Source organism: Rhipicephalus microplus, chromosome 1, assembly GCF_043290135.1.
Source record: "Rhipicephalus microplus isolate Deutch F79 chromosome 1, USDA_Rmic, whole genome shotgun sequence".
NCBI classification, from domain to species: Eukaryota; Metazoa; Arthropoda; class Arachnida; order Ixodida; family Ixodidae; genus Rhipicephalus; species Rhipicephalus microplus.
Genome location: NC_134700.1, coordinates 154,436,751 through 154,461,091, shown reverse-complemented (window position 1 = coordinate 154,461,091; position 24,341 = coordinate 154,436,751). Strand labels below are relative to the sequence as shown.

The following is a 24,341-nucleotide window of genomic DNA, read 5'->3' as shown; positions in this document are numbered from 1 at the left end:
GTGTGCCATCATGTGAGGCCATGATGGTACACGTCGAATGAAGAAAATGCTATACAGAAGGACAGCAATTACAACCATTTCCATTCAACTCGACGTTTGAAAGAAGCCATTTCGAAAAAATATGTGTTGAATAGTCTAAACATCTAAACAAGTATAGTGTGGCCTGATTTAGTACGGCGTGTGTAGAACATAAAGCTGAAAAAAAAAGAATAAGATAAGAAACTGGGTTCGTTATGGTGGTTAAGTGATTATGGTTTATGGGTTCGTTATGGTGGTTAAGTGATTATGGTAAACTCAGCTACTGGCCCGAAGGTCACTTGTTCGACCGCAGCCGTGGAGGTCGCATTTCGATGGCGGAGAAATGGATAGAGGCCCGCGTACTGTGCGTTGTTAGTGCATGTTAAGGAACGCCAGATGGTGACTACTTCCGGAGCCTTGCGCTGCGGTGAACCCCACAATCATATCGCGGTTTTCAGTCGTAAAGCACCCAAACATTATTAAGATAAAATACCACGCCAGGAGGTAACGATAAGCTCACGTTGATGAAGAAAAAATGAAAAAAAAAAAGAACGAGTCATAGTGTCGGACGATCGGGGAATTCCCATCGCGCCCGCGCGTTTCGTCACTCCCCTGGCGATAGTCTCTCTTGCATATTCAGGGGGCCGGCCCAGCGTGCATGTGCCACGAGGCCCATCCCGCCATTCGATCACTTGGGTGGCCTGAACGAGTGCCTGTCAATGTCATGCGGCTGGCTGCAGGTATTACATACGGGCCATCAATGAGACAAGAAATAGTGACCGTAGAAGATAGAGCGGACAAAAGCCTTTTCTCTTTCTCACTGTGTTCCTTTCTCTCACTTTTATTACTATTATTGTATTTCTTGGGAAGTGACGGTCGAAGCTTACCGTATGTGCATAGGAAATGAAGGGGTAGAGAATACGTGCCTATGCATTGGCACTGAGCCAGCACATCCCGCGAGGGTTTGTGGATTGGATCGTCTTTCGTTCCCTGCACTTCTCCACGTGGTCTGGCTGGGTAATATTTTATTGTTTTTAGCTCCTTTCCTATAATAACAAAATAACAGCTCATGTGACTTTTTTTTTCTCAGAATAAGAAAATAAGAATTATTGTGTCCAGTGTAATGCAATCTAGTGAGAAATAATCCACACCCCTCCTCTCCCACCTGTTCTCTTTTTATCTATGTTTAGACAAGTTGTGTCGGGATGAGGGCGGGATCAGAATCGACAGGCCGGACACCTCATCTTGTACGAGCTACACAGAAATCGGCAGTGCTGTGTCTCTTCTCGCTTTGCTTCGTTGCAGGTTTTTTTTTAGTTTTTGGTGAATTAAAAGAACGCCTCACTGCTAAAAAAGCCAAACTGACATTTACGCCCAAACTAAACTGTTAGCTGAAAGAAAATCTTGGCAGCTGCTGCCTGAGTATCAAACGAAACTACGAGAGATCATCCCGAAAGCTCGGAAAATACTTTCGTACCTTGGAGATATATTGGACACTTCATATCAACTACGCCGTCTAATGACGCCATGTTGGCACTTTGAGCCAATTCAGGGAGGCCGCGGCAACCTTTTTTGAACCTGTCAGATCTTTCAATGTATGGCAAATAATGCACAGTTTGAAAGTCAGTAGATAAGTAGGTAAAAGTCCGGTAGAGCCTATGGAAACCGGTGTAACGCAAAGTACTCACCGGGCAGCAGCACAAGTCGCATTGTTTGGTGTGGAGGCAAGTCAAACAATTCATGTCGCCACATGTCATTCAGTGTGCACGCATGCGTGCACAGACTGGTATACGTATAATCGGATGTATCTCTAATATAACATAAGTTCCGCTAAATCATCATCATCATCATCACCATCATCATGACTATGCCCACTGCAGGGCAAAGGCCTCTCCCATGTTCCACCAGTCAACTCGCTCTCGCTCTTACTGCTGCCACTACATACCCGCAAACTTCCTAATCTCATTTTCCCACCGATTTTCTGTCTCCCCTTCACCCGCTTGCCTTCACTTGGAATCCAGTCTGTGATCCTTGATGACCAGCGGTTATCCTGTTTCCAACGCGCTACGTGCCCTGCCCATGACCACTTCTTCTTTTTGATTTTGACTATGATGTCCTTAACATCTCTTTGTTCCCTGATACGCTCTGCTCTTTTCTTGTCCCTTAGGGTTAGATCTATCATTTTCCTTTCCATTGCTTGCTGTGTCGCCTTCAACTTAAGTTGATCCATCTTTGCAATCATCCACGTTTCTCCTCCATCGGAAAGTACCGGCAAGACGCAGCTGGTATATACCTTCCTCTTGAGGGATAGTGGCAATCTACCACCATTCAGGATTGAGAATTCTTGCCGAATGTGCTCCACCCCATTCTTATTCTTCTAGTTACTTCAATCTCGTGGTTCGGATCCGCGGTTACTACTTGTCCTAAGTTGACGTACTCCTTTACAACTTCAAGTGCACTGCTAGCTATCTTGAAGTACCGTTCTCTTCCGAAGTTGTTGTACATTACTTTGGTTTTATGCAGATTCATTTTAAGGTTCACATTTCTGCTCTCCTTGTCCAATTTAGTAATCATGAATATCAACTCGTCCCCTGAGTTACACAGCAATGCAATGTCATCGGCGAAGCGCAGGTTACTAAGGTACTCTTCATTAACTCTTATCCCTAACTGTTCCCATTCTCGGCCTCTGAAAACTTCCTGTGAGCACGCGTAAATAGCACTCGGCAGAACTTGTCTCCTTGTTTTACACCCTTCTTTTTTATATTATGTCGCTTTCTTTATGGAGCACTATGGTGGCAGTTGATCCGTTGTAGATTTCATCCTGGGTGTTTATATAGGCTTTGTCGACGCCCCGATTCTACAGTATCTGCATGACTGCTGATATATCAACTGAATCAAATGCCTTCTCGTAATTTATGAAGGTTATATTTACAGTGATTGAATATATTCTCAGCATTTCTCTATCACCTGATTCATAGTATGAATGTGGACGATAGTTAAGTAGCCTATACGAAATTTCGGTTGATTGAATTTAATGTTTTCTTAATTCACTTAGTTATCCCTTTTGTAAATAGCTTGTATGCGATGGAGAACAAGCTGATTGGCCTGTAATTCTTCAAGTACTTGTCATCCCCTTTCTTATGAATTAAAATGATGTCAACATTCTTCCAAGATTATGGTACTCTCCCCGTCAGGAGACGCTTCCTAAACAGGGAGACCAGTTTTTCTAGCACAGTTCGTCCTCCGTCTTTTAGCAGATCCGATATTACCTGATCCTCACCAGCAGCTTGGTCTCTATGCATTCCCTCCAAGGCTTTAATGACTTCTTCTGTCATTACTGATGGGGGGGTTACTGCTATAGTTCTTACATTATGGTCGTGGTTGTCCCGGCTACTGTGCAGGTCTCTGTAAAAGTCCTTCGCTACTTTAACTATTTTATCCATATTAATAGTTACTTTGCATTTTTTGTTCCTTAGTGCATACATCAAGCCTGTCTAGGTCAGTTTGCAATGAAGTTTCAAGCCCCGATTAGAAGCACCTTTCCTCTTTTCCTGCACATATGCAAGCATTTGAATGTTTGTGCAGTAGTTGTGCGATTGCTGTCGCTGAGTAAGTGTATCACTAGGTGAATTTTATAATTCTGAATACGAATTATAATAAATACCATTAAAGAAAAAAATTGGCAGATCCCACGTACAGTGGGAATCGACAATATGCGAAGCACGAATCGGAAATGTTAATATGTCACTTTAAAATCAGCACAACGTTACGAGGTGACCCGGGTTCGAATAATATTGTGCCATGGGTGTTTTTTTAATTGCTTAAATTTCTTTATTTTACACGCGAGTAGTTACGGACACCGGTTGCGGAGGCGGCGAACAACTACGGCACACGCGACCCTTGTTGTGATTAATAACAACTTTCGCTGTAATAATTGCCATCACGCAACCATGAATGTGTCTTGTATATACGTCATATGCGACAAATTGCCTGACCTTTATATTACATGATCGTGAGGAATACTCACTTGCTACACAAAAAAATAATCATTTCATTTTTTTTCTGTGCCAGAAAATTGCAGAATAAAAGTCATTCAAGTATAGGGTTTATTTTCTTTGAAACATTCGACGTTAAGCTACTGTACGAGGAGTGTAACCGCTGTAAATGATGTCGGAGTGTCACGTAAAAACGCCTGAACAACAGCAAAAAAGGTCGAAGTTAATCATTTCCTAAACATAGCAGAGTTACATAACGACAAAAAAAACGGAGTAGTTGAATATTCATGCGAGGTTTCTTGATGTAGGAAACATGTTACCTCGATATACGTAAAATAAATTATGTTTTTTTTTTATCCCGCAGATAAGTTCGTAAGTTCGTCGCCATATCGAAAAGTCGCGCCGGTGAGGTGGCATAGAGTAAAAAAAAACACAACATATCCGAGGGGTGAATGATGATGAGTGGGTGAAGCTCCGGAGTGAGTCATTGGTAAATCATGAATCCTTTGTGCATTTCGCCCAGTCGAGCATCATTTAAAGACGTGAGAAACGCTATGTGTGTATGCCGTGCCGCTTGGTACTCCCGCTCTCGTATAGCAGGATCTTGGCGTTGGCGTCGAGCAGCTTCACGGCGTGCTTCTGCCTCGCGGGCTCGCACATCCTGATTCTGTCAGTGAGCGAGCGCTGTCACTGCCTTGCGCGCTCGCCGCTCTGCAGCCTTGCCCATCCGGCGACTCCAAGCACGCGCCAACAGCGAACGAATGTTATTACGACGCTCCCCCTAGCGTACGTCGCGATAATATGATATTTCGGTTTAACGTCCCAAAACCACCATATGATTTACGAGACGCCGTAGTGGAGGGCTCCGGAAATTTCGACCACCTGTGGTTCTTTAACGTGCACCCAAATCTGAGCACCCGGGCCTACCCTCCTAGCGTACGTCGCCGCACTAAATCGAACGATTGCCTTCCACCAATGACACGCGTCATATGTGACATCATTTCTATTATACCATCTCTCATTTTTCATTGTCAACTACAAGTACCGCGATCTAGTTTTACAACGCCTCGCATTTTCTCATCAACTCCAAGTACCGCCATCTTGTGAACACTCCAAGTACCACCATCTAGTTTTATGGCATATCGCATCTTTTCATCATCTACAACTATTACCATCTAGTGAACACTGCAGGAACTAAACTGGAGGTAGCTACCTACTACAACTACAACTACATACCTCAGAGTATGTACAGACCCACATGTTAAGGAGCTTCGCCCCTAAAATATTGTTTGTTCCGTAATATCCGAGCTTTACGTTCCGGAGAGAGCGGAAACGAATATCGGCAAGGTAGTGAAGTTAACTAGACTGGTTTGCTACCCTACATGTGGGGAGAGGGGAACGAGGGAGTAAGAGAGAGAGTGAGAAAGAAGTATACAGGGTCACACGACACACACAGTGCAGGGTTTCGCAGGCTGTCGCTCAATGCTGTCACGTTCCAAAACCACAATATGAATACGAAGCAAGCCGAAGTCGAAGGCCGCGCGAATTCCGCTTACCTGTTGTTGTTCACCGCGTGCGCACTGACTATTCGCAGCACACGGGTCTCTACCATTTCGCCTCCATCGCAATGCGGCCGATACCGCACCCAGCGACTTTCGTGTCGGCAGCCGAGCGTCGTAATTACACTCATGGCGGACGAGATGGGAAAGTGGTTATCGGTGGATGCATTGCGTATAGCAGATGGGAACGCAAAAAAAAAAAAAGAAGTTTTTTTCAGCAACGCGAAACACCAACTTTGTGAGTCCTAATCTATATTCTTCGTCGCTGAATGAGATGAATGGATTGCTCCGAATAGATACTTTACGGTTACGTTTCCTGCTGTCACATTATGTCGTTGTCGTGGCCATCATGCGAGGCCGAGAAGTCGAAGGCTCGATTGCCGATCGCTGCGTCCCTGATATAGGACAGGTTTACACGAGTAAGCCTTGAGAGGTGAAGTACACTTACAGCTACCGTCGTTTTATTAAACCATGTCGTGTACTGAACTTTTATTTTTCTGTGCCATGTGTCATTTGCGGGCTTTAAGTCGAAGAGAGGCCTCTGTAGGTCTCCGAAATGTCATTCCACTCGCGAACAATAGCTTAAGCTTACATTCAAAGGCCTACAGTTGCAATAATAGACGGCTCAGTAGCACTGCTGTTGCTTCGCCTTTATAGCTGTTTTACAATACGTGCTCAAATCCTGTCGCGCATAACACTGCAGCTGTCGTCTTCGCAGAGCATCCTAATGGCCTTTCTTCGCAAAGAATTATTCTTGTGCGCCTCGCCTTTTTTATTGTTATTTCAACTAAGTACGAAGAGCAGTCGGCGCACTATAGTCACCCTACTGTATACGGTAGTAAGTCATAGCCTGCCACCTACTTTCTGTGTGACCCACACGTATCGACTACGAAAAACAATGTGTCATGAATGGCATGCGTTTAACATGGGCCGTTCTATATTTAAGCTTTACGAAAAGCACATGATGTACACCACAGTAACGCAGTGATCTTTGTCTTGTCAACGCGAACTCTAATGTGTGACGAAAACGTTCTCAAAAAAAGATGGCGAGCAAGCTTTCTGCACCATCGAATAATCTTTGTACGAAACCCGCGAAGTACAGTGGCCCCTAAGCTGCTTTGATATCAGCAGATGGCCGTCGGCAGGGCTTTGTGCTAGGAGTTTGCTCCTGTATCTAATACCGCAGCAAACGAATGAATTGTCGAAAAAACACTCTGGGCCTATAATATTTATTTATTTATTTATTTGTTTGTTTGTTTGTTTGTTTGTTTGTTTGTTTGTTTGTTTGTTTGTTTGTTTGTTTGTTTGTTTGTTTGTTTAATAGTGAACGGTGCTGCTTCCGATGCACGCTGTAGCGTCGTCGGGGTAGATTGGGTGGGATGACCAAGATCAGGCAGGTCATGAAAGCAGGACGTCCATTTAGGAAACTTGAAAAAAGGGATTTATTTGCATTCAAAGAAAAGTTAACTGGTCATCGTTGTTCCCCCTCTGCGCCCGCCGTCTCCTCCGTCCTTTTTATCCCTCTCGTTGCCGCCCCTCTCCCTCTATCTCGGTCCATCAGTCCACTTCACGAAAGGCAGGGGCGGCCCGCAGTAAGAGGGGGGGATCAAGGGGGTGAATCGTCCACCCGGAACCCGACTTCCCCTCAGCTCTATGCTCAGTTGTTCCGGGTGGACCCATCCCTCCAAGAAGCAGCGACGAATCTTTCGTTCCCCGAAACCGCCGCCGCATTCCGCAGGGCCCAGCCGTGGCGCCAGCGCACCGTCCCGCGACACAATGGTCAGCCTCAACAGTCGCTGCGTTCGCGGAACTGAGTGGCGGCGACATCGCGCTCGCCTCGAAGACGTCACTGGCAGCGGGACGCAACAGACTCCTCCGCCGCCGAAAGACTCGACTCGAGGGTGGCCAACTGTCGGGTCACCTGAAGCGTCGAGACGACATGTGCAAACACTCGGCCTCTCTGGGCCTCAGCACTCGCATCACCAATAACCCTGTTCCAGGGATACACAACACAAGCACACACACTCTGGTCGGCGTGCCCGAGCGACACGCCCACCGGACGCCAAAACTGCCATAATTTTACCCCATGATTGCCCTCTCTTTCTTTCTTTTTTTTTTTTGTGGTGGTCAGCCCTTGGAAAAAAATCTAAATGCCGTGACCTCAGCCGCGATAGAAACACATCAGTAAAAAAAGAAACAGCAACAAGAAAATCAGTGTTCGACTCTAAAATCCACGGCTCAGTCCATCGGCGTTCTTATTCTGGTTCCCCTTTCTATATTTGACCTCGAAGTTATACTCCTGTAGTATGAGGCTCCATCTCAACAGCCTCCCGTTTTTATTGGACATTTGCTTCAGCCATGAAAGCGGGCAGTGGTCAGTCTCGACCGTGAATTTTGTGCCTTGAATATAGCATCCTAGTTTTTGAATGGCCCACACAATGGACAAACATTCTTTCTCCGAGGCACTGAAAGCCTCTTCTCGGGGAGTCAGCTTCCGACTGAGATAGAGCACCGGATGCTCTTCACCTCCCTCGTTAAGTTGGGCCAAGACGACACCTAGACCTCGGTTGCTGGCGTCGCATTGGAGAATGAATTCTCGGCTAAAGTCTGGCGCGACAAGCACGGGCCGAGAAGACAAAGCTTTCTTCAAGTTTTGGAAGGCCTCCTCCCTCTCGGTGCTCCAAGTTACCACTTCCGGTTCAGGTTTTCGCAGGCTGTCGGTTAGCGTGCTGGCGAGCTCCGAATAATTTGGAATGTAGTGCTGGTAATAGCCTGTCATTCCTAGAAATGTTCGCACCTCCCTTTTGTTTACGGGTCTTGGGAAGTTGACTATCGCAGCTACTTTGGCTTTCATTGGTCCCCGTTTTCCCTGCCCTATGTCGTGTCCCAAATACGTGACACGGGCTTGGCCGAACTGACACTTCTCGGCTTTAATAGTCAGGCCCGCCCCTTTGATTCTTTCAAACACCGTTCGTGTGTGCTGCAAATGAGACTCCCAATCATTAGAAAATACGGCCACGTCGTCTAGATATGGCACCGCAAATTCTTCTAGTCCTTCTAGCACCCGATCCATTAACCTTGAAAAACAGAAGGGTGCGTTTTTCAAACCAAAGGCCATGGTGACGGGCTGATAAACGCCAAAGGGTGTTACAAATGCTGCATACCGACTTGCTCGTTCAGTTAAGGGCACCTGCCAATATCCTCTCACTAAATCTAGGGTTGAAATGAAGGTAGCCCGGCTTACCAGCTCCACCCTTTCCTCTATGTTAGGCAACGGGTACACCTGGTCTTTTGTGATCGCATTCAACCTGCGATAATCGACGCATGGCCGTGGTTCTTTCCCCGGCACCTCGACCAACATCAAAGGGGAGCAATAGTCACTATATGCTTCTTTGATCACGCCAAGGCGAAGCATCCTTTTAACTTCCGCCTTCATTAAGTCCAGCTGTCGCGGAGACACGCGGTACGCCTTCGAGCTAAAAGGGACCTCTGTAGTCAGCTCGATATCATGTTGTACCAAATGAGTCCTTCCGAGCCTTTCCCCAAAACATTCCAAATATTCCTGAATAAGGCTCTTCAGATCCTCGACTTTAGCTGTACCCAACTCGTCTTTGTTAACTGCACACGCGATTATCTCTTCTACACTAGGGCCCGTGTTCCCAGGAAAACAAGGTACCTCTAGAGAAACCTCTTCTGAAACATTCATGGCGATGCTAACAATTGCTGCTCGCTCTAAAAATGGCTTCATTAGGTTTACGTGGTAGACCCTGTCCTCGCGTTTTCTTCCAGGTAATCTCACGGTGTAGTTTACTTCCGAAAGGCGACTGATAACCTCGGCAGGTCCATCCCAGTGGACTTCCAGTTTATTCTGGCGATTAGGCCTCAATATCATCACTTTGTCGCCCGGGTTGAATGATCGCGTCCTGGCATTTCTATCATAGTAGCGCTTTGAAGCGTCTCGCCTCGCCTCTAGGTTGCCCTTCACGATCTCACGACACTTATGTAACCTTTGCATTAGGTTCAACACATACTCGATCACACATTTAGGCCCCCGATCATCCTCCCACAGTTCGCGGACTAGCCTCAGCGGACCTCGAAGATTCCGGCCATACACCAGCTCTGCCGGTGCGAACCCGGTTCCCTCGTGTGGCACTGTGCGCAACGCAAATAGCGTGCCCGGTAAACAACCATCCCAATCACACTTCCTTTCATGGCAAACAGCTCTCAATACTTTTTTTAGGGTAGCATGCCATCTCTCCACACTGTTGCTTTGTGGGTGGTAAACCGAGCTATGCAAAATTTTAACGCCACATTTCTCGAGAAACATGGTCGTGAGAGCACTCGTGAAAACGGTTCCCTGATCCGATTGCATTTCGGCAGGGAAACCGAGGCGCGAAAATATAGAAAGCAACGCATCGACTACCTCGACCGAAGTTGCCTCCTGTAAGGGCACCGCCTCGGGGAACTTCGTTGCAGGACACAATAGTGTGAGAATGTATCTGTTCCCCGCACTTGTTTTCGGCAACGGCCCCACCAAATCTACAACAACTCTGCGGAAGGGCTCAGAAATAATGGGCACTTTTACCATCGGGGCCTTCCATTTGTCGTTAGACCTACCGGCTCTCTGGCAAGCGTCACAAGTCTTCACGAAATTCTGCACGTCCCTGAAACACCCCGGCCAATAAAATTCCTGTAGCAATCTTTTCTTGGTTTTATTTATGCCCAGGTGTCCTGCCCATGAGTGATCGTGACAAAGACTGAGTAGGTCCTTGCGGTATGGTGATGGCACCACCAATTGATCGTAGCACTGCCCTCGCCTATCTCGGTATTTACGATATAGGATACCGTTCCTCACTTCGAAAGAGATGTTTCTTGACGAAACACCTTCACTGTTTCCGTTGTTCATAACCGCTATACTAGGGTCAGTTTTCTGAGACAGCCGTAACGCTTCCCTGTCAACCCCTAGCATGCGCTCGTAGCTGTGCGAGATTGGGGCCAACACGGACCCCTGCAAACTATGATCTTTTCCTTTCGAAGGTTTCTTTCTTTTCTCAATTATCGGCTTCTTAATCTGACCATTTTCCGGATTTTCGGTCGGAGGAATAGGGATAAGTGCCTCGTCGGGCTTAACTTCTTCGGATTCAGTGGTTAACTCTTTCGCTTTGGCACCTTCCCCTTCCCCGTAACGCAGCTGCTGAGCCAATACGCGTGCTTTCGATCTCGTCAAAGCCATGACCTGGGCATCAGCAAAAGTGCACCCCCTGTCGTTGAGTAGTGACTCCGAGCTGTTCGAGAAAAGGTACGGGTAGCCCTCTGGTAGCCCACGGGAGACTGCTGCTACTGTCTCGATCGCTCCAAAAGGACCCCGAATGTGTACCTTTGCCATAGGTAAACACACTGAATCTTCGCTGACGGCCTGTCTTATCCACGCGCATTCGGATAAGTAGTCTTCACTTTTTACGTAGTTCGGATGGACTACGTCCATAGTGGCCGCGGAGTCTCTGAGTACCCTACACCTTTTGTCATTAACCATTAAATCTGTCGTGTAAGGTTTCAAAAGATCTAGGTTACTCGGGTGATCGCTTACGCAAGCAAACACTGGCCTACCTTTTGAGCAGTTTCGGGCAAAGTGACCTGTTTCGTTGCACTTGAAACATAGCGCCTTAGCTCGCGACTCTAACTCTTCTAAATGATTTCTGACCTCCTTTCTGTTCTTTTCCTGCTCTTTCAGCTTGCCTTCAGCACGCGCCGAATTTTGATTAGTTTCCTCTCGCTCTTTTGTTGCGCTTTGCGGTCCTCGAGTGTAAGCTTGGGGCCGTGGTGCAGGCCTTTGATAGTGATGTGCGCTGTTGATCGGGGTCCTGAAGCCTCGACTGGCCACGTACTCGTCGGCAAGCTGTGCTGCACTCCTAACAGACACACCTTCCTGCCTATCCTTGACCCACAGGCGCACGTTATCCGGCAGGGTGTCATAAAACTGCTCCAAACAAATTAGATCCCTCAGTTTACTTAAGTTATCCGCACCTGCTCCTTTCACCCACTCTGAAAAATTATCACTCAGGCTACACGCAAACTCAACAAAGCTTTCACCAGGCTTCTTTCTTTCCCGTCTAAATCTCCTCCGAAATTCCTCTGTGGAGAGCCTGTATTTTGCGAGTAATGTCGACTTCACTGAACTGTATACGCCTGCCTCGGCTGCGCTCAGTCTGGCCACGACCTGCGAGGCCTCACCCGGTAACAACGCAAGCAACCGCTCTGGCCAGGTGTCCTGGTGAAATGAATGTTTCTCACAGATCCGTTCAAAATTAATCAGGTAGAGACCAATGTCCTCGCCTGTTTTGTACGGCTGAAGCAAACTCGTCATCTTCAGGTTCTCAGTATGCGGCGGCGCCGCATCTGCACTGCGTGCTAATCTCGCCTGCTCTAGCTTTATTCTCTCGAGCTCAATTTCGGCCTGTCTTTGTTCTCTCCTTTCCTGCCTTTCCTTCTCTTCCGCTCTTTCCCTCTTTTCTTCCTCCCTTTGTTTCTTCTCCTCACATATCTTTTCCCAGGCCTCGCTGAGCTCGTCCTCCTCGAAACCCCCTTCGATTATCGCACTGCGAATTTCGGGCTTCCTTAACCTGCTATTGATATCCAAGCTGAGCTCTACTGCTAACAGCAACAGCTCTTCTTTCTTTAACACTCCGATATCCATATCTTCACAAGAGCCAACCAATACTTCTGCAATATTCACCGCACACTTGTGGCGGCCCTTCAGAGCCAATTGCCCGATAGAACCCTGTTCTTATCGTCCGGCAAAACGTGATCGCTCAAGCACTCACCTAACCTCGAGCTGCCGAAGGCCGTGTCTCCCGGAGCCACGTTCCCAGGTCCGCCGATCCCAGATCGTCGGGTCTGCCTTCTGCTGCTCGTCCTTAGTTTCCGGTAGTCGTTACTGCGACGGTTGTGCCTCCCGGAGCCACGAAGTCTCGCTCTGCCGATCCCGGATCCGCAGAAGTCGATCTTCCGTCCGCAGCTACTTCCAACCTCGAGCTGGCGAAGGACGTGTCTCCCAGAGCCACGTTCACAGGACCGCCGATCCCAGATCGTCTGGTCTGCCTTCTGCTGCTCGTCCTTAGTTTCCTGGAGTCGTCCAAAACTTCATGCCGTTACTGCGACGGTTGTGCCTCCCGGAGCCACGAGGTCTCGTTCTGCTGATCCCGGATCCACAGAAGTCGATCTTCCGTCCGCAGTTTTCTGCATGCCTTTTCTTGATTCCACCGCTGCCATCCAGTTTGTAGCGTCGTCGGGGTAGATTGGGTGGGATGACCAAGATCAGGCAGGTCATGAAAGCAGGACGTCCATTTAGGAAACTTGAAAAAAGGGATTTATTTGCATTCAAAGAAAAGTTAACTGGTCATCGTTGTTCCCCCTCTGCGCCCGCCGTCTCCTCCGTCCTTTTTATCCCTCTCGTTGCCGCCCCTCTCCCTCTATCTCGGTCCATCAGTCCACTTCACGAAAGGCAGGGGCGGCCCGCAGTAAGAGGGGGGGATCAAGGGGGTGAATCGTCCACCCGGAACCCGACTTCCCCTCAGCTCTATGCTCAGTTGTTCCGGGTGGACCCATCCCTCCAAGAAGCAGCGACGAATCTTTCGTTCCCCGAAACCGCCGCCGCATTCCGCAGGGCCCAGCCGTGGCGCCAGCGCACCGTCCCGCGACACAATGGTCAGCCTCAACAGTCGCTGCGTTCGCGGAACTGAGTGGCGGCGACATCGCGCTCGCCTCGAAGACGTCACTGGCAGCGGGACGCAACAACGCGCATGCTCCGCGTTGGTCTAGTGCTTATAGAACTCGACAGCTGCCTCGAAGGTCGCGGGATCGTATCCCGACAGTGGCAGGTGCGTTTCGGTCGCGGCGAACTGTTGAATGCCCGTGCCCCTATAATTAGGAGAATGTTAATGAACCCAAATTTCTGGAGCCCACAACTGCGGCGTCTTTCAAACTCATGTCGTGGTTCTCATACTCATAAAACCGTGAGAATAGGTAAATACACCGCACCAAATGTGTACCGTACGTATGTATACAGCCCGATATCACCGACCAGATCATCTCCTTGCAGCCGTGCGTGTTCCTCCTCGGGTGGTGTATAGCCATGTGTAAACAAGACAACCAACCGTATTGTTCCTCGCAGCCAGGCCAGCGCAGCACAAGGCGTATTCGATCAAACTCGACTCGTCGTCGCGAATGACCTATTGTGTCCTCCGCGAAGAAGGTGGCGGCTCGTGTCGCGTCGCTGCGTGTGTGGCGACTTTCTTTCTTCTTCTTCTATTCGGGCGTCGTGCGTGCATGCGACGCTGCAGCGTACACAGCGGCAAAGCTCTTCGCGTTCTGTCTTTACAGCAGCGACGAGGTCGTAGCGGCCTCTGTTGTCTTGGGTTGCGGTGTCGCAAGCGGTTCTCGACGACTCTGATATGAATGCGCGCGAACTCTGGCGTCCGTGATTGGTGGGGTGATATGCTCAGGTAACGTTGCTGAAGCTTTGTAAGTGTGTCGTGTATTGCTGGGGTTTAACGTCCCAAAACAGCCATAGCACTGTAAGAGGCGCCATAGTGGAGGACTCCACAAATTTCGAGCGCACGGCGTTCTTTAACGCGCACCTAAATCTAAGCACACGACCCTCAAGCATTTCCGCTTCCATCGAAAAATGCCGCCGCCGCGGTCGGCATTCGATGACGCCACCTGTGGGTCAGCAGCCGAGTGTCTTAGCCACTAGACCACCCCTGTGTCGTGTATTCGTTCATACGGTATGCGTTCGCTCGATGGCGAAGACGGCGAATTTCGCGGACGTCGCTATGCAGCTGCACGTGGCGTTTATATATAGCAACGCTTTTTATATACCTTTTAAATCCATGAGGCCTCACACAGACAATATCGGACGAGTTTTTACAATGCGCGTCGCTGAATAAAACGCATAACGAACGACGACGTACAGCAGCTCCATGCACAGCAAGACCAATTTTTATGTTCTCTTGATTTTTGTGGGTTTCATTACTCCATGAGCGTTTTCTTTTCTTTCTTCGAACAAAGAACCAGTTATTCAGAAAAACAAACGCTTACGGTACAGTAAACCTTCCTTTATATCGTCATCGTATTAAAGAGGTTATAAGAACAAAGCAGTTCGCCTAAACCTTGACTTTGTCGAATAAGCGTTCGAGAAGTGATTCACCCTAACATACATACTTTTTGTTCGACTTTCTGCATTTAGCAAACTATAGAAGAAAGAAAGGAAATGATTTCACAGTTTCTTTATTCCTTTGAAAGGCTAGCTGCTGATTCTAAAGCCTGTTCGGACATCCTTTCAAGATTTCGAAAATCGGTGCTCACGTACACAGTGCCTGTCGAATGTCCAAGCCATTTACACAAGCAAGCAAGGGATGATTTGGTTAGGACAGTTCAAGACACACAAGTAGGAGCACTCTTCTCGCTATGATTACTGACGCAGATTCTTCTTTTATGCTTTTTGAGGACTACAGGCCCATGTAAACGCATTCGACCTTAGTGTTACTGCTACATACACGTCAGTACATTTACTGACAATTTTCTTGTCTGCTTCCCTCTCTCTCCCCTCTCCTATCTTTATACTCTCCTTTTTTCATTTCCCTAGCGTACGTTAGCCAACCGAACATGTGTCTGGATAACCTCGCTACGTTCCCTCTTGTTTTGTTCTTCCTCTCTTCTTTCTTTGCTGATTGCGATAACGCCTTGCACGTATAAGAATTAAATGTATCCGTATGGTCATGGCTGCTGTTCAAAGAAGTTGTTGTATCGGGCCCGACCTGACTCCAAGCCTCGCACTGTGAGTTTTTTTTTGCGTTAATGTATTGCTCTCATAAGTAAGAAGCATTCTTCGTGAAAGTTATTCAGTGCGACGTTCTGTGACACACACATAGCAAGGCAAGGTATAATCAGGAGAGAAAGGAAAGGCAGGGATGGTAACCAGAAGCAGAGCTGATAGTTGGGCTAGTTGGTGATACATTATGGACAGTACCAGCGCACAAACTCACGGGACGAAGAGACACAAACAAGTGCTTGTTTGTGTCTCTTCTCTTCGTCCCGTGAGTTTGTGCACTGGTACTGCCCATAATGTTAACCAGCACAGAAGGACCGGTATGTTACCCTACACTGGGGTATAGGACCGCGGAGATTAAAAGATGGAGAGAGAGGGGGGGGAAGCACGCTCACACAAAGCGGCACTTCACAGTCATCATGGTGGTCATTAGTTTATGACCGCCGGTGCAAGTCTGTTGTCTTCAAGAAGTTGAGGACTACTTACGTCACCTTCACCCAGAATGACCTCTCAGGATGACAACCCAGAATAGTTTCCGCCGTCATCGGTCTGTGATCAATGCGAGCTAGCGCGACTGCAAGTGATTTTCTCTGCGCATTGTAGCGAGGACACTTGCAGGAGATGTGCCGTAGTGTTTCCTCTCTACCACAGTTGTTACAGAAAGGGTTGTCAGTCAGTTCGAATCGAAAAAAGAACAATTTTATATGAGCATCAACATCTCCACAGCAAAGTAGTTATAACAGAACATAGCAGAGAATGACTTCGCGAAAGCCACTCTTACCTATAAACGGCAAATCAGAGTAAAATATGAAGAAAATGTGCACCGTCAACTAGTCCGCAACGTGTATCTTATTCTGAAGCAATGAGTTCGTGTTGTAAAACTGCCTAGCCGATGCGGCTGGCGCTTGGACATCGGCCATAAACGGGATGATCATAGTCGTAGACAAAAAAGTAGGATAAGAATCGACATCAATACGAAAATAATGAGAAAGAAAATAGCAAGGATGAAGATAACAGCCGTCGCCTGTCTTGTGTTTCCGTAAATTTCAAAATTTCAAAATGCTGGGCAAGTGGCTGACGTCTTGTTCTCAGCCGCAAGCGGCACGGAATCTTCGTGGCGACAGATTTCACGTTCTCTTTGCTCGCTGCGCATGAAAGAACGACTGCTCGACGTGCTAGATGCGTTTTGTGAAAGATAACACTCTCCATTTACAGTGCACTTGTATGCGCACAGAAAACGACAGCTGTCAAGCTCGACCACACGTGTACCGCGCCAGGTGGCGACCACAACGAACTTGCGCCATGGTATATAGTCTGTCACTGAACGCTTGCCCGAGCATGTTTGTTACTCGGAAAGAGAGTCCTTCAAAATAAGTGAGTACTCGAGCCTCGACTCTCTAACTACACACTCTTGTTCGCGGACCAGTCAAATTACCCCGGGAAACTGCTAACAAAATTGTGAGGCAACTTTCAAGGTTGCCCCGCCGTAATGGTCTAGTGGCTAAGGTACTCGGCTGCTGACCCGCAGGTCGCGGATTCGAATCCCGGCTGCGGCGGCTGCATTTCCGATGGAGGCGGAAATGTTGTAGGCCCGTGTGCTCAGATTTGGGTGCACGTTAAAGAACCCCAGGTGGTCGAAATTTCCAGAGCCCTCCACTACGGCGTCTCTCATAATCATATGGTGGTTTTGGGACGTTAAACCCCACATATAAATCAATCAAATCAACTTTCAAGGTCACAGCGTGTACACGCGAAACTGATTTTTTATGTAACCTGAAACGAACTGCTTACCCAGGTGCACGGAACTTTAATTTTTGTGAGACGCTGATACGTACGTTAATAGATTTATCTTGTGTGAGCAGTGTTGCTTTTGTGTTAAAAAAAGTAAACAAACAGGTTCCTTCTATATTGCCTCACAAATGGCTCTATATCATATAATAGGTGTTATAGCTAGCTACTAAGCATTTGTTGTCCTTCACTGAGATTGTCAGGACTCTCTTTGTCGCAACTCCTCTGCCAACGTACGACGTATACTGTTCGCTATGGCGTGGTCCTACATTGTTTTTATCTTTTTTCAATATTTGTAAATGTGGTCAACACACTGCCTTCCTGGTATCGTGCGAGCTTTTTTGTTACACGGCGTGGGTAAATTCTTACACGGGGGGGGGGGGGTAAAAGTGCACAATTATTGGCGTTTCAGATGACTGAGGTATATCGCCATGCGGTTGTGACGTCGAAGAAGGGAGCAGTTGGCGGGTTTCAGACGAAACCTTTATTGCGATAGCAATTATATGGACACTCTCGGTTGGATTTTGTCGCCGGCGTCGGCGAGCGCCGTAATTCACCGCGTATGTAGATGTATCTATATATATGAAAACGCGAGGAAAAATTAACCCAGAAAAAAAAAACTCCGGCGCACGGAATCGAACGTCCGACCTTTTGCTCGTGAGTGCGTGGTGTTAGCCGCTGAGCCACAAAGGAGCCTTTTTTTTTCTCTTTACTGTATGAGCCACCAAGGTGCACCTATTTCAACGTTGAAACGGCAGAGAGAGAGAGAGAGAGAGAGAGAGAGAGAGAGAAGTAAACGTTTATTTTGAAACAGTGTCTTGACTCCTGAGCAATGCCCGGTGCCACCCTGAGGTGGGAGGGCTCCTTAGTGCAGGAACCCTCTGGCTTCTACTGCCCTCTTGGCCCTGGCGACGAGTTGTTGGCCTTCCAGGTGCTCGAGGGCGAGCTTCGCCTCCCACGTTTTGGTTAGGTCTTCGTTCGTCCGTCCTGCTTCATTATCAGTCGCGTGTTGTTGCAGATTACGTCTGGAAATACACTGGCATTCAAGAAGCAAGTGTGCCAGGTTGTCTGGTACGCTGCAGAGCGGGCACATAGAGCTATATCTCGTTGGGTAGAGACGGTGCATTAGGGCCGTATGTGTGTATGTGCTGCTTTGCAGGCGTCTCAGTATCACGTTTTCCTCTTTTGTCAGTTTTGGCTGTGGTGGACTATTTATATTTACCACTTACCGCTGGCGATGCCGATCTCGGGGGAACTATTGTGTTTTAAGCATTACCAGCGAGATGGCGCGAAGAGCGCGCGTCGCCAGACCGTCACGCGTACTTACTTTGTACTGCGGAGGGGGGGGGGAGGAGACGCTCACGTGTACACGCGCTTATCTCGCGGTGGGGAGAATCTTCCGCCTTGGGCTTTGGAACGATTCTGCTGTAGTTACCGAGCGCACAAAGGTCACTGCACTCGCTGCACAGTCTTTTTGAGATAAGGGCGCGCTTTTCATACACATCGAAGTAACAACTGAGACACTTATTCGTGTTTATCTGTACCTGTCAGTACGTATCGTGCGTCATTTGTGCGTGAGAAACGCGGCACACGTTTCGATCTGCTTGCCATTGTTCGCGTGACATTACAATTCGTTGCTATCGCATTCATTGATCCGCCTTTGCGTAAAGCTGTGACTTTTTTTTATTGCCCGAGGAAAGCAAAATCAGACTACACGCGATACCCACTGTGCACTGATAACGGCGAAAAAAGCTTCGGCCGTCGATAATCTGATAATCAGTCAAGCGTGTCAGCTTTTTTTTACAAATCTCGTCTAAAATTCAATCAGCTATACCATTGTCACTTCAAAATACCACTTGAACGTTACATGGTCTGCCCGCCCATGCGCTTTGAACGCATTCATCATAATAAGACAGTTAGGCAACGATTTAGTCACCTCAACGTACATCAGTGCCCGTTATTCCCTTATTCTCTTACATTAAGGAACAATTAACCGGGAGAAGTGCTTGTAATGCTGACACAACAAAATCATTCGCCGATCTCGTCAATAATATTTCTCTTGACTTTTTTAAATGCTGCTATATCTTATTTATGTTCCTCAGTGGTGCTGCAAATTGTTGTAAGTTTTGCTATATATTTATTACATGCCTCATTCGGGTTAAAATTTTTCATAACTTTTGTAGCTTTCATTGATTCTTTTAATTGTCACTGACATTTGTGTACCCACTCCTGCTTGGGCCCGAATAGGGCCACCAGTATTTGTAAATAAATAAATATACCAGCGAAGATTCCAGCGTTATTGTCAAGCCGCGAAGGTTCCGGTGGTAACTCTAATGTTCACACGTAATCTGACCCGAAGGTTTTAAGATTATCTACATAGTTCAGTCATTCGGGCGCGCATTGCGCAAGGCAATTCTAATGAGGTGGTAATATGAAAACAGAGAGAAAGGAGCACGCGCTGCAATAATATTATCTGGGGTTTCGCTTCCCAAAGTCACGATATGATTATGAAAGACGCCGTAGCGGAGGGCTCCGGAAATGTCTACCATCTCGCGTTCTCAGGTGACATTCACTGGCATCTCACAGTATACGCGGGCCTCGATCGAGCATTTTGCCTTCATTGACACGCGACAGCCATGGCCAGGATCGAACCTGAGACTTTCGGGTCGGCAGCCTAGCACCGTGACCACTGGTTCACGTACATTGGCGGAACCTTGAGGTACACGAGGTATTGCACAATGGTTCCATCTATCATCACTTCGTATAGTTTAGCGCCTGGAAAGGGAGGAAGCGATGTTGTAAGAGATGAAAAGAAGAGAAAAGCGAGCCCCGCAACTGTCTGCAGCTAAGTGTGCCACCTCATCACGAAGGAATGGAATAATGAGGGATTAAAAGGGATTGAGCAAGGAGTAAAAATTGAGAAAAGAGAAAAAAAAATTGGAACATGGTTGAAGGAGTCCGAGGACGGGGCACCACTCGGTGAAGGCTACACGGCATAAGGAGATCGCGGACGGCGGGCCACTCGGCGAGAGCTACGCTGGCGTTGGAGATAGCGGATGACACAGCCATTCAGTACGGAATTCACCAAGCGAGTCCCCTTGATAACTTAAACAGCCATTGTTGTTGTTGTTGTTGTTCTCCTAATGTTAGTCGTTCTCTTGGAGTTTCTTGGTGTTCCGCCAGTTCGTCGTCGTTATCGTCGTCGTCGTCGTCGTCGTCGTCGTCGTCGTCGTCGTCGTCGTCGTCGTTGTTGTTGTTGTTGTTGTTGTTGTTGTTGTTGTTGTTGTTGTTGTTGTTGTTGTTGTTGTTGTTGTTGTTGTTGTTGTTGTTGTTGTTGTTGAACACAATCTTCGCTCCAAATGCTTCAGAAATATTTTCACCTCGCTGTAACACTCTCATTTGGTTGTACGCTTTTATCTATCAGTAACAATAATGGTCTAATAGACAACTGCGCAGACATACGGCAGGTAATTTCATATGTTTCGTTGGAAAAAGCGTACACATGTACTTATTTCCAGCCTACCGAAATGAGGCACAGAAAGAAATAACCCCAGACGCCGATCATACTCGTGACCGAGTTAGTTACGACCTGAAGGCACTCCGGACAGCCGCCAATCAGGGTCCGGAACTCCTTGTGCATCGAAAAACTATTCACTCCGGGAACTGCGCCGCATTACATCATTATGGCTTCGACGAGGCTGCTAGTGGGCATTATAGTCGGGCGCATCATGGCTGCTTTAACGACAGTGCTTCGAGCAACCGCGTCATTTCCCTCGCTATAACACGCCGAAGGCGTCCAACCCCTTTGAATCGGTGCAAAGGCGCGCAAGTGGTCACGCTTATTACCGTAACTATACGTGACAGGCGAAACTACGTTCATTTGCATCACAACCGAAAACGTCCGCGCTGCAGCCAATGTTATACTGCGGCTGATTACATGGGCTGTTACATCTGGCTAGGTACAGCTGCGCGATGAAGCCCGACCACTGAAGCTGCATTCCAGAGGGAAATGCGTTAGCCACACGTTGCTGCTCTATGTTGTTCTCTTTACGGACAGACTGCCGCGCGCCATGTGTACTGCTTCGCAACGACCACTTCTTGCCTTCTCGTAGGGAATGACCGGCGCAAGGAAAGCAACACACTTGCACCAGCACGCTTGAACGGCTCTTGAAGTACTGCTTTCATTGTGACGACGCAGCCGTCCTTCACCTTACCCGAGGCCGTCTGTACATCTATAGGCCGGGCCGCCACGTTTGTTTTACGTCCTTTGGTCGGGGCGATTGCTCTTTCTGGGAGCGCCTTTCCTTTCTTTCTCTTGCACCACACTATAGTGCAGGGCAGATACTCTGTGAGGGAACCAGTTCGGCGCTTTGCGGACGACATTCCGCGCCACTTGATCTTCCAGTCACCCGGACCACGCACTACGAACTCCTGCAGCCACGCAGGCGCGCACGGCACTCGGGGAAGACTGGCTGTTCCAGCCCCGTTTGCTATCGCATTTTCCCGACCGACGCATAAATAATTTACACGCGGACTCCAGTTTGCTCAATGGCGCATTTATGTAGCTGAGCACGACGTTTCGGGCTTGATTCATGCAATAAATTGCAGCCGCCCGTGTACGTTGTGACCATGGGACCGGAGAGCAGAATGGCATCTTGTACCGTTCTTTGGATGCGTGCATGTTAACGAGTCTGAGGTATTCAAAATCGGTTATTGCAAGGTGAAAGCCATTTTCTTTTTATCTCTCTTTTTCATCTGAGTTTACTGTATACTCAAGCCTTTCCTTTTCGTTGCTCTTTTTCGTGTTCTCATGCACTAAAGTTTAGCATCGCATGGTGCTACACTAAGCGTCAGAACATTGCATCAGTGCTTAATGTGCTAGGGAAGACGCAGACAGTGAATTCCGATGGGAGCGACACCGTGCAGGAGTCCCTCGCTTTCGAGCGACCAACAATCACGAAGGCCACGCTATACTTAAACATGGGCGGTGGCTTTGGCGCCTTTTAACGTGACCTCTGATATTAGGTGTCTAGTGATTACCTAGAAAGCTGACAATCGCGGAAGTGGAGCCTATACACTGCGTTTCAACCCCGTCAAACGAAGTAACTGATTCGTTTTCCTTTTGTTTTGTCTTTTTTTTTGTGAAAGCAAAGGAAGGTAGGCTGCATTAGAGCCAGCTATCCCGGCATCATTAAATTGATGTCAAATTAGCAAAGCAATAAGAAGAAACGAAGAGAGAGAGAGAACATTTTGATTAAGAGCTGGAGCACCTGTACTATCGCAAGCGTACAGATTATCTCTCTGATCACCACAGACGGAGTGTACACAAGTATTTGACATGTACCTACGGGCAAAATGGCTACGAGTTATATCCGTTAAATGCCACAATGTGATGCAGTCAGTTATTCAAATAGGGTCATATTATTCCTCAGCCGCTTATCCTTATTACCAAGATAAATTTTTACGAGTTTCTCGCTAAGTATGTCACAACTGCTGTCACGCTTCCCGCAATCGGTTTTTTTATAACAATCTCACTATATACGTGCCTGACATCATTAAGCCGAACCTGCATCTGATTCACTCTATATGCATCACTTCTCGACCCACTTTTTCTCCGTCAGCCTCCACACTCTCTCTGTACTTATCAGGCGCAGATTCGCATTCACGTCTCGCTATCGGCCAGTGTGACGTCATTTGTGTAATAGGCATGTTTAGAGTACGCTTGCTCTCGCACCACCGATAAGTGTCCTCTACCCGATGCAGTGTCACGCTGCGCGTATTGTCGACATAACCGTCTATACTGTCCGAACGCGTCAGCCGTGAATACAGCGCCTTTGCTAATTAAGGAGTTCTGACCTGCGTACCAACACGTGCACCACTAGTGTTGCCAGTAATAGCTTTCGGGGGCGGGGGATGGGGGTGTGTTTTACTATAACTAATGTATGTTCGTGCGTGCGTTTGTATGTCTGCGTGTATGTACACGAATGAAAAAAATAAGTTACGGGGGCTTTGAACCACCCACCATATCCTACGGTTACACCAGTGACATAGGTAACATATATTGCTTAGAATAATGATTAGTATGATGCCCCAGATAGTGATAGTAACTGCCAGTTCGATGGGATTGGACAAGGGTCGGGATGAAATATAACTTCTAGAAATATCGATACATATATATACCAGCAATTATGGCGTCACTTAGATTTAATATGTGGGTAAGTAATAAACATTATTACGTAGTCCAGCGGGATGTTACATAACGGGCATAACGTTCGTCCACTACCACGTGTCACTTTCGCTCACCAAGCGGCTCAACCGAATAAGCAACTTCGAGGTTATTACGACGTGTATAGGGGTGAAAACAACGACAATAAGGCAAAGGCGATGGTGCAAGAAGGAATACTGTTAATTAGGGAGCGTGTGTCACGGCACCCTCGCCATGCGCCCATTGAGGCCACTTGATCCAGCTCAATGGAGCTCCCGAGAGTCTCAGATAGGGGACGTCTTGAAATGAGTCATGATGACGAAACGTTAATCACCCCTCGGCGGCGGACAATGTTCGATGCGTCACTCGCAAGATGCCGTCCCGCGGACTCGCTCTGTTGACTGCGGCATTCTTCCATCGCCCCCCTCTCTCTCTCTCTCTCGCTTTGATATACGTACATGCTCGATACACAACGCGACCGTTCCGGCGCTGTTGACTTCCGCGTTACAAAGATCGGGCCTTGGCTCCGGCGTATCGCGCGTCCCAAGGCTGTACGTCGTGCTTGGTTGACGGTGCCGTGCGTGCACGGCACCGTCAATCGTGAATGTATATGCCCTCGGAATGAGGGATGCGAGGAGGCACCGAGAATAGATATACTGATTAAGGGGGTGTGTACGCGCTCTTTCAAGTGGAAGACCTTTATATTCCACTTTCTTTCGGGTTGACGACAACGCCATTGAGTTCGCCGAAACGCGGCGGCTGTCGAGTAATGCGTGCATTGCCTCCAATGTGGGAGGTATACGACCACCCTTGGCGACGGTCACATGCCATTTTTTTTCCTATGAAGAACAGGAGCACGACAGCCTGGCGCTCGGTGTTGTGGGAATTCATTCGATGATTGGTGATGAGTAGGAACTCTTCGCGATGGCGCTCACCCTCAAAGGGAGATG

At 47.9% G+C, this 24,341-nt stretch overlaps 1 protein-coding gene across 8 annotated transcripts in view; it reads left to right on the top strand.

The window, feature by feature from the left end:
- The window catches only part of fray (oxidative stress responsive kinase frayed), a 293,102-nt gene that overhangs the window by 200,986 nt on the left and 67,775 nt on the right, over window positions 1-24,341 (top strand). The window contains exon 1 of one of the 8 annotated variants that reach the window (XM_075887522.1): window positions 14,051-14,073. The exons of 5 other annotated variants lie outside the window; for them this stretch is intronic. In XM_075887522.1, the coding sequence (XP_075743637.1) occupies window positions 14,066-14,073 (8 nt within the window). In that variant the 5' untranslated portion in view covers window positions 14,051-14,065. Of the gene's footprint in view, window positions 1-14,050; window positions 14,074-14,970; window positions 15,018-15,333; window positions 15,408-24,341 lie in introns of those variants that run through there. 2 more of the 8 variants (XM_075887525.1, XM_075887520.1) reach the window with 2 other exon arrangements.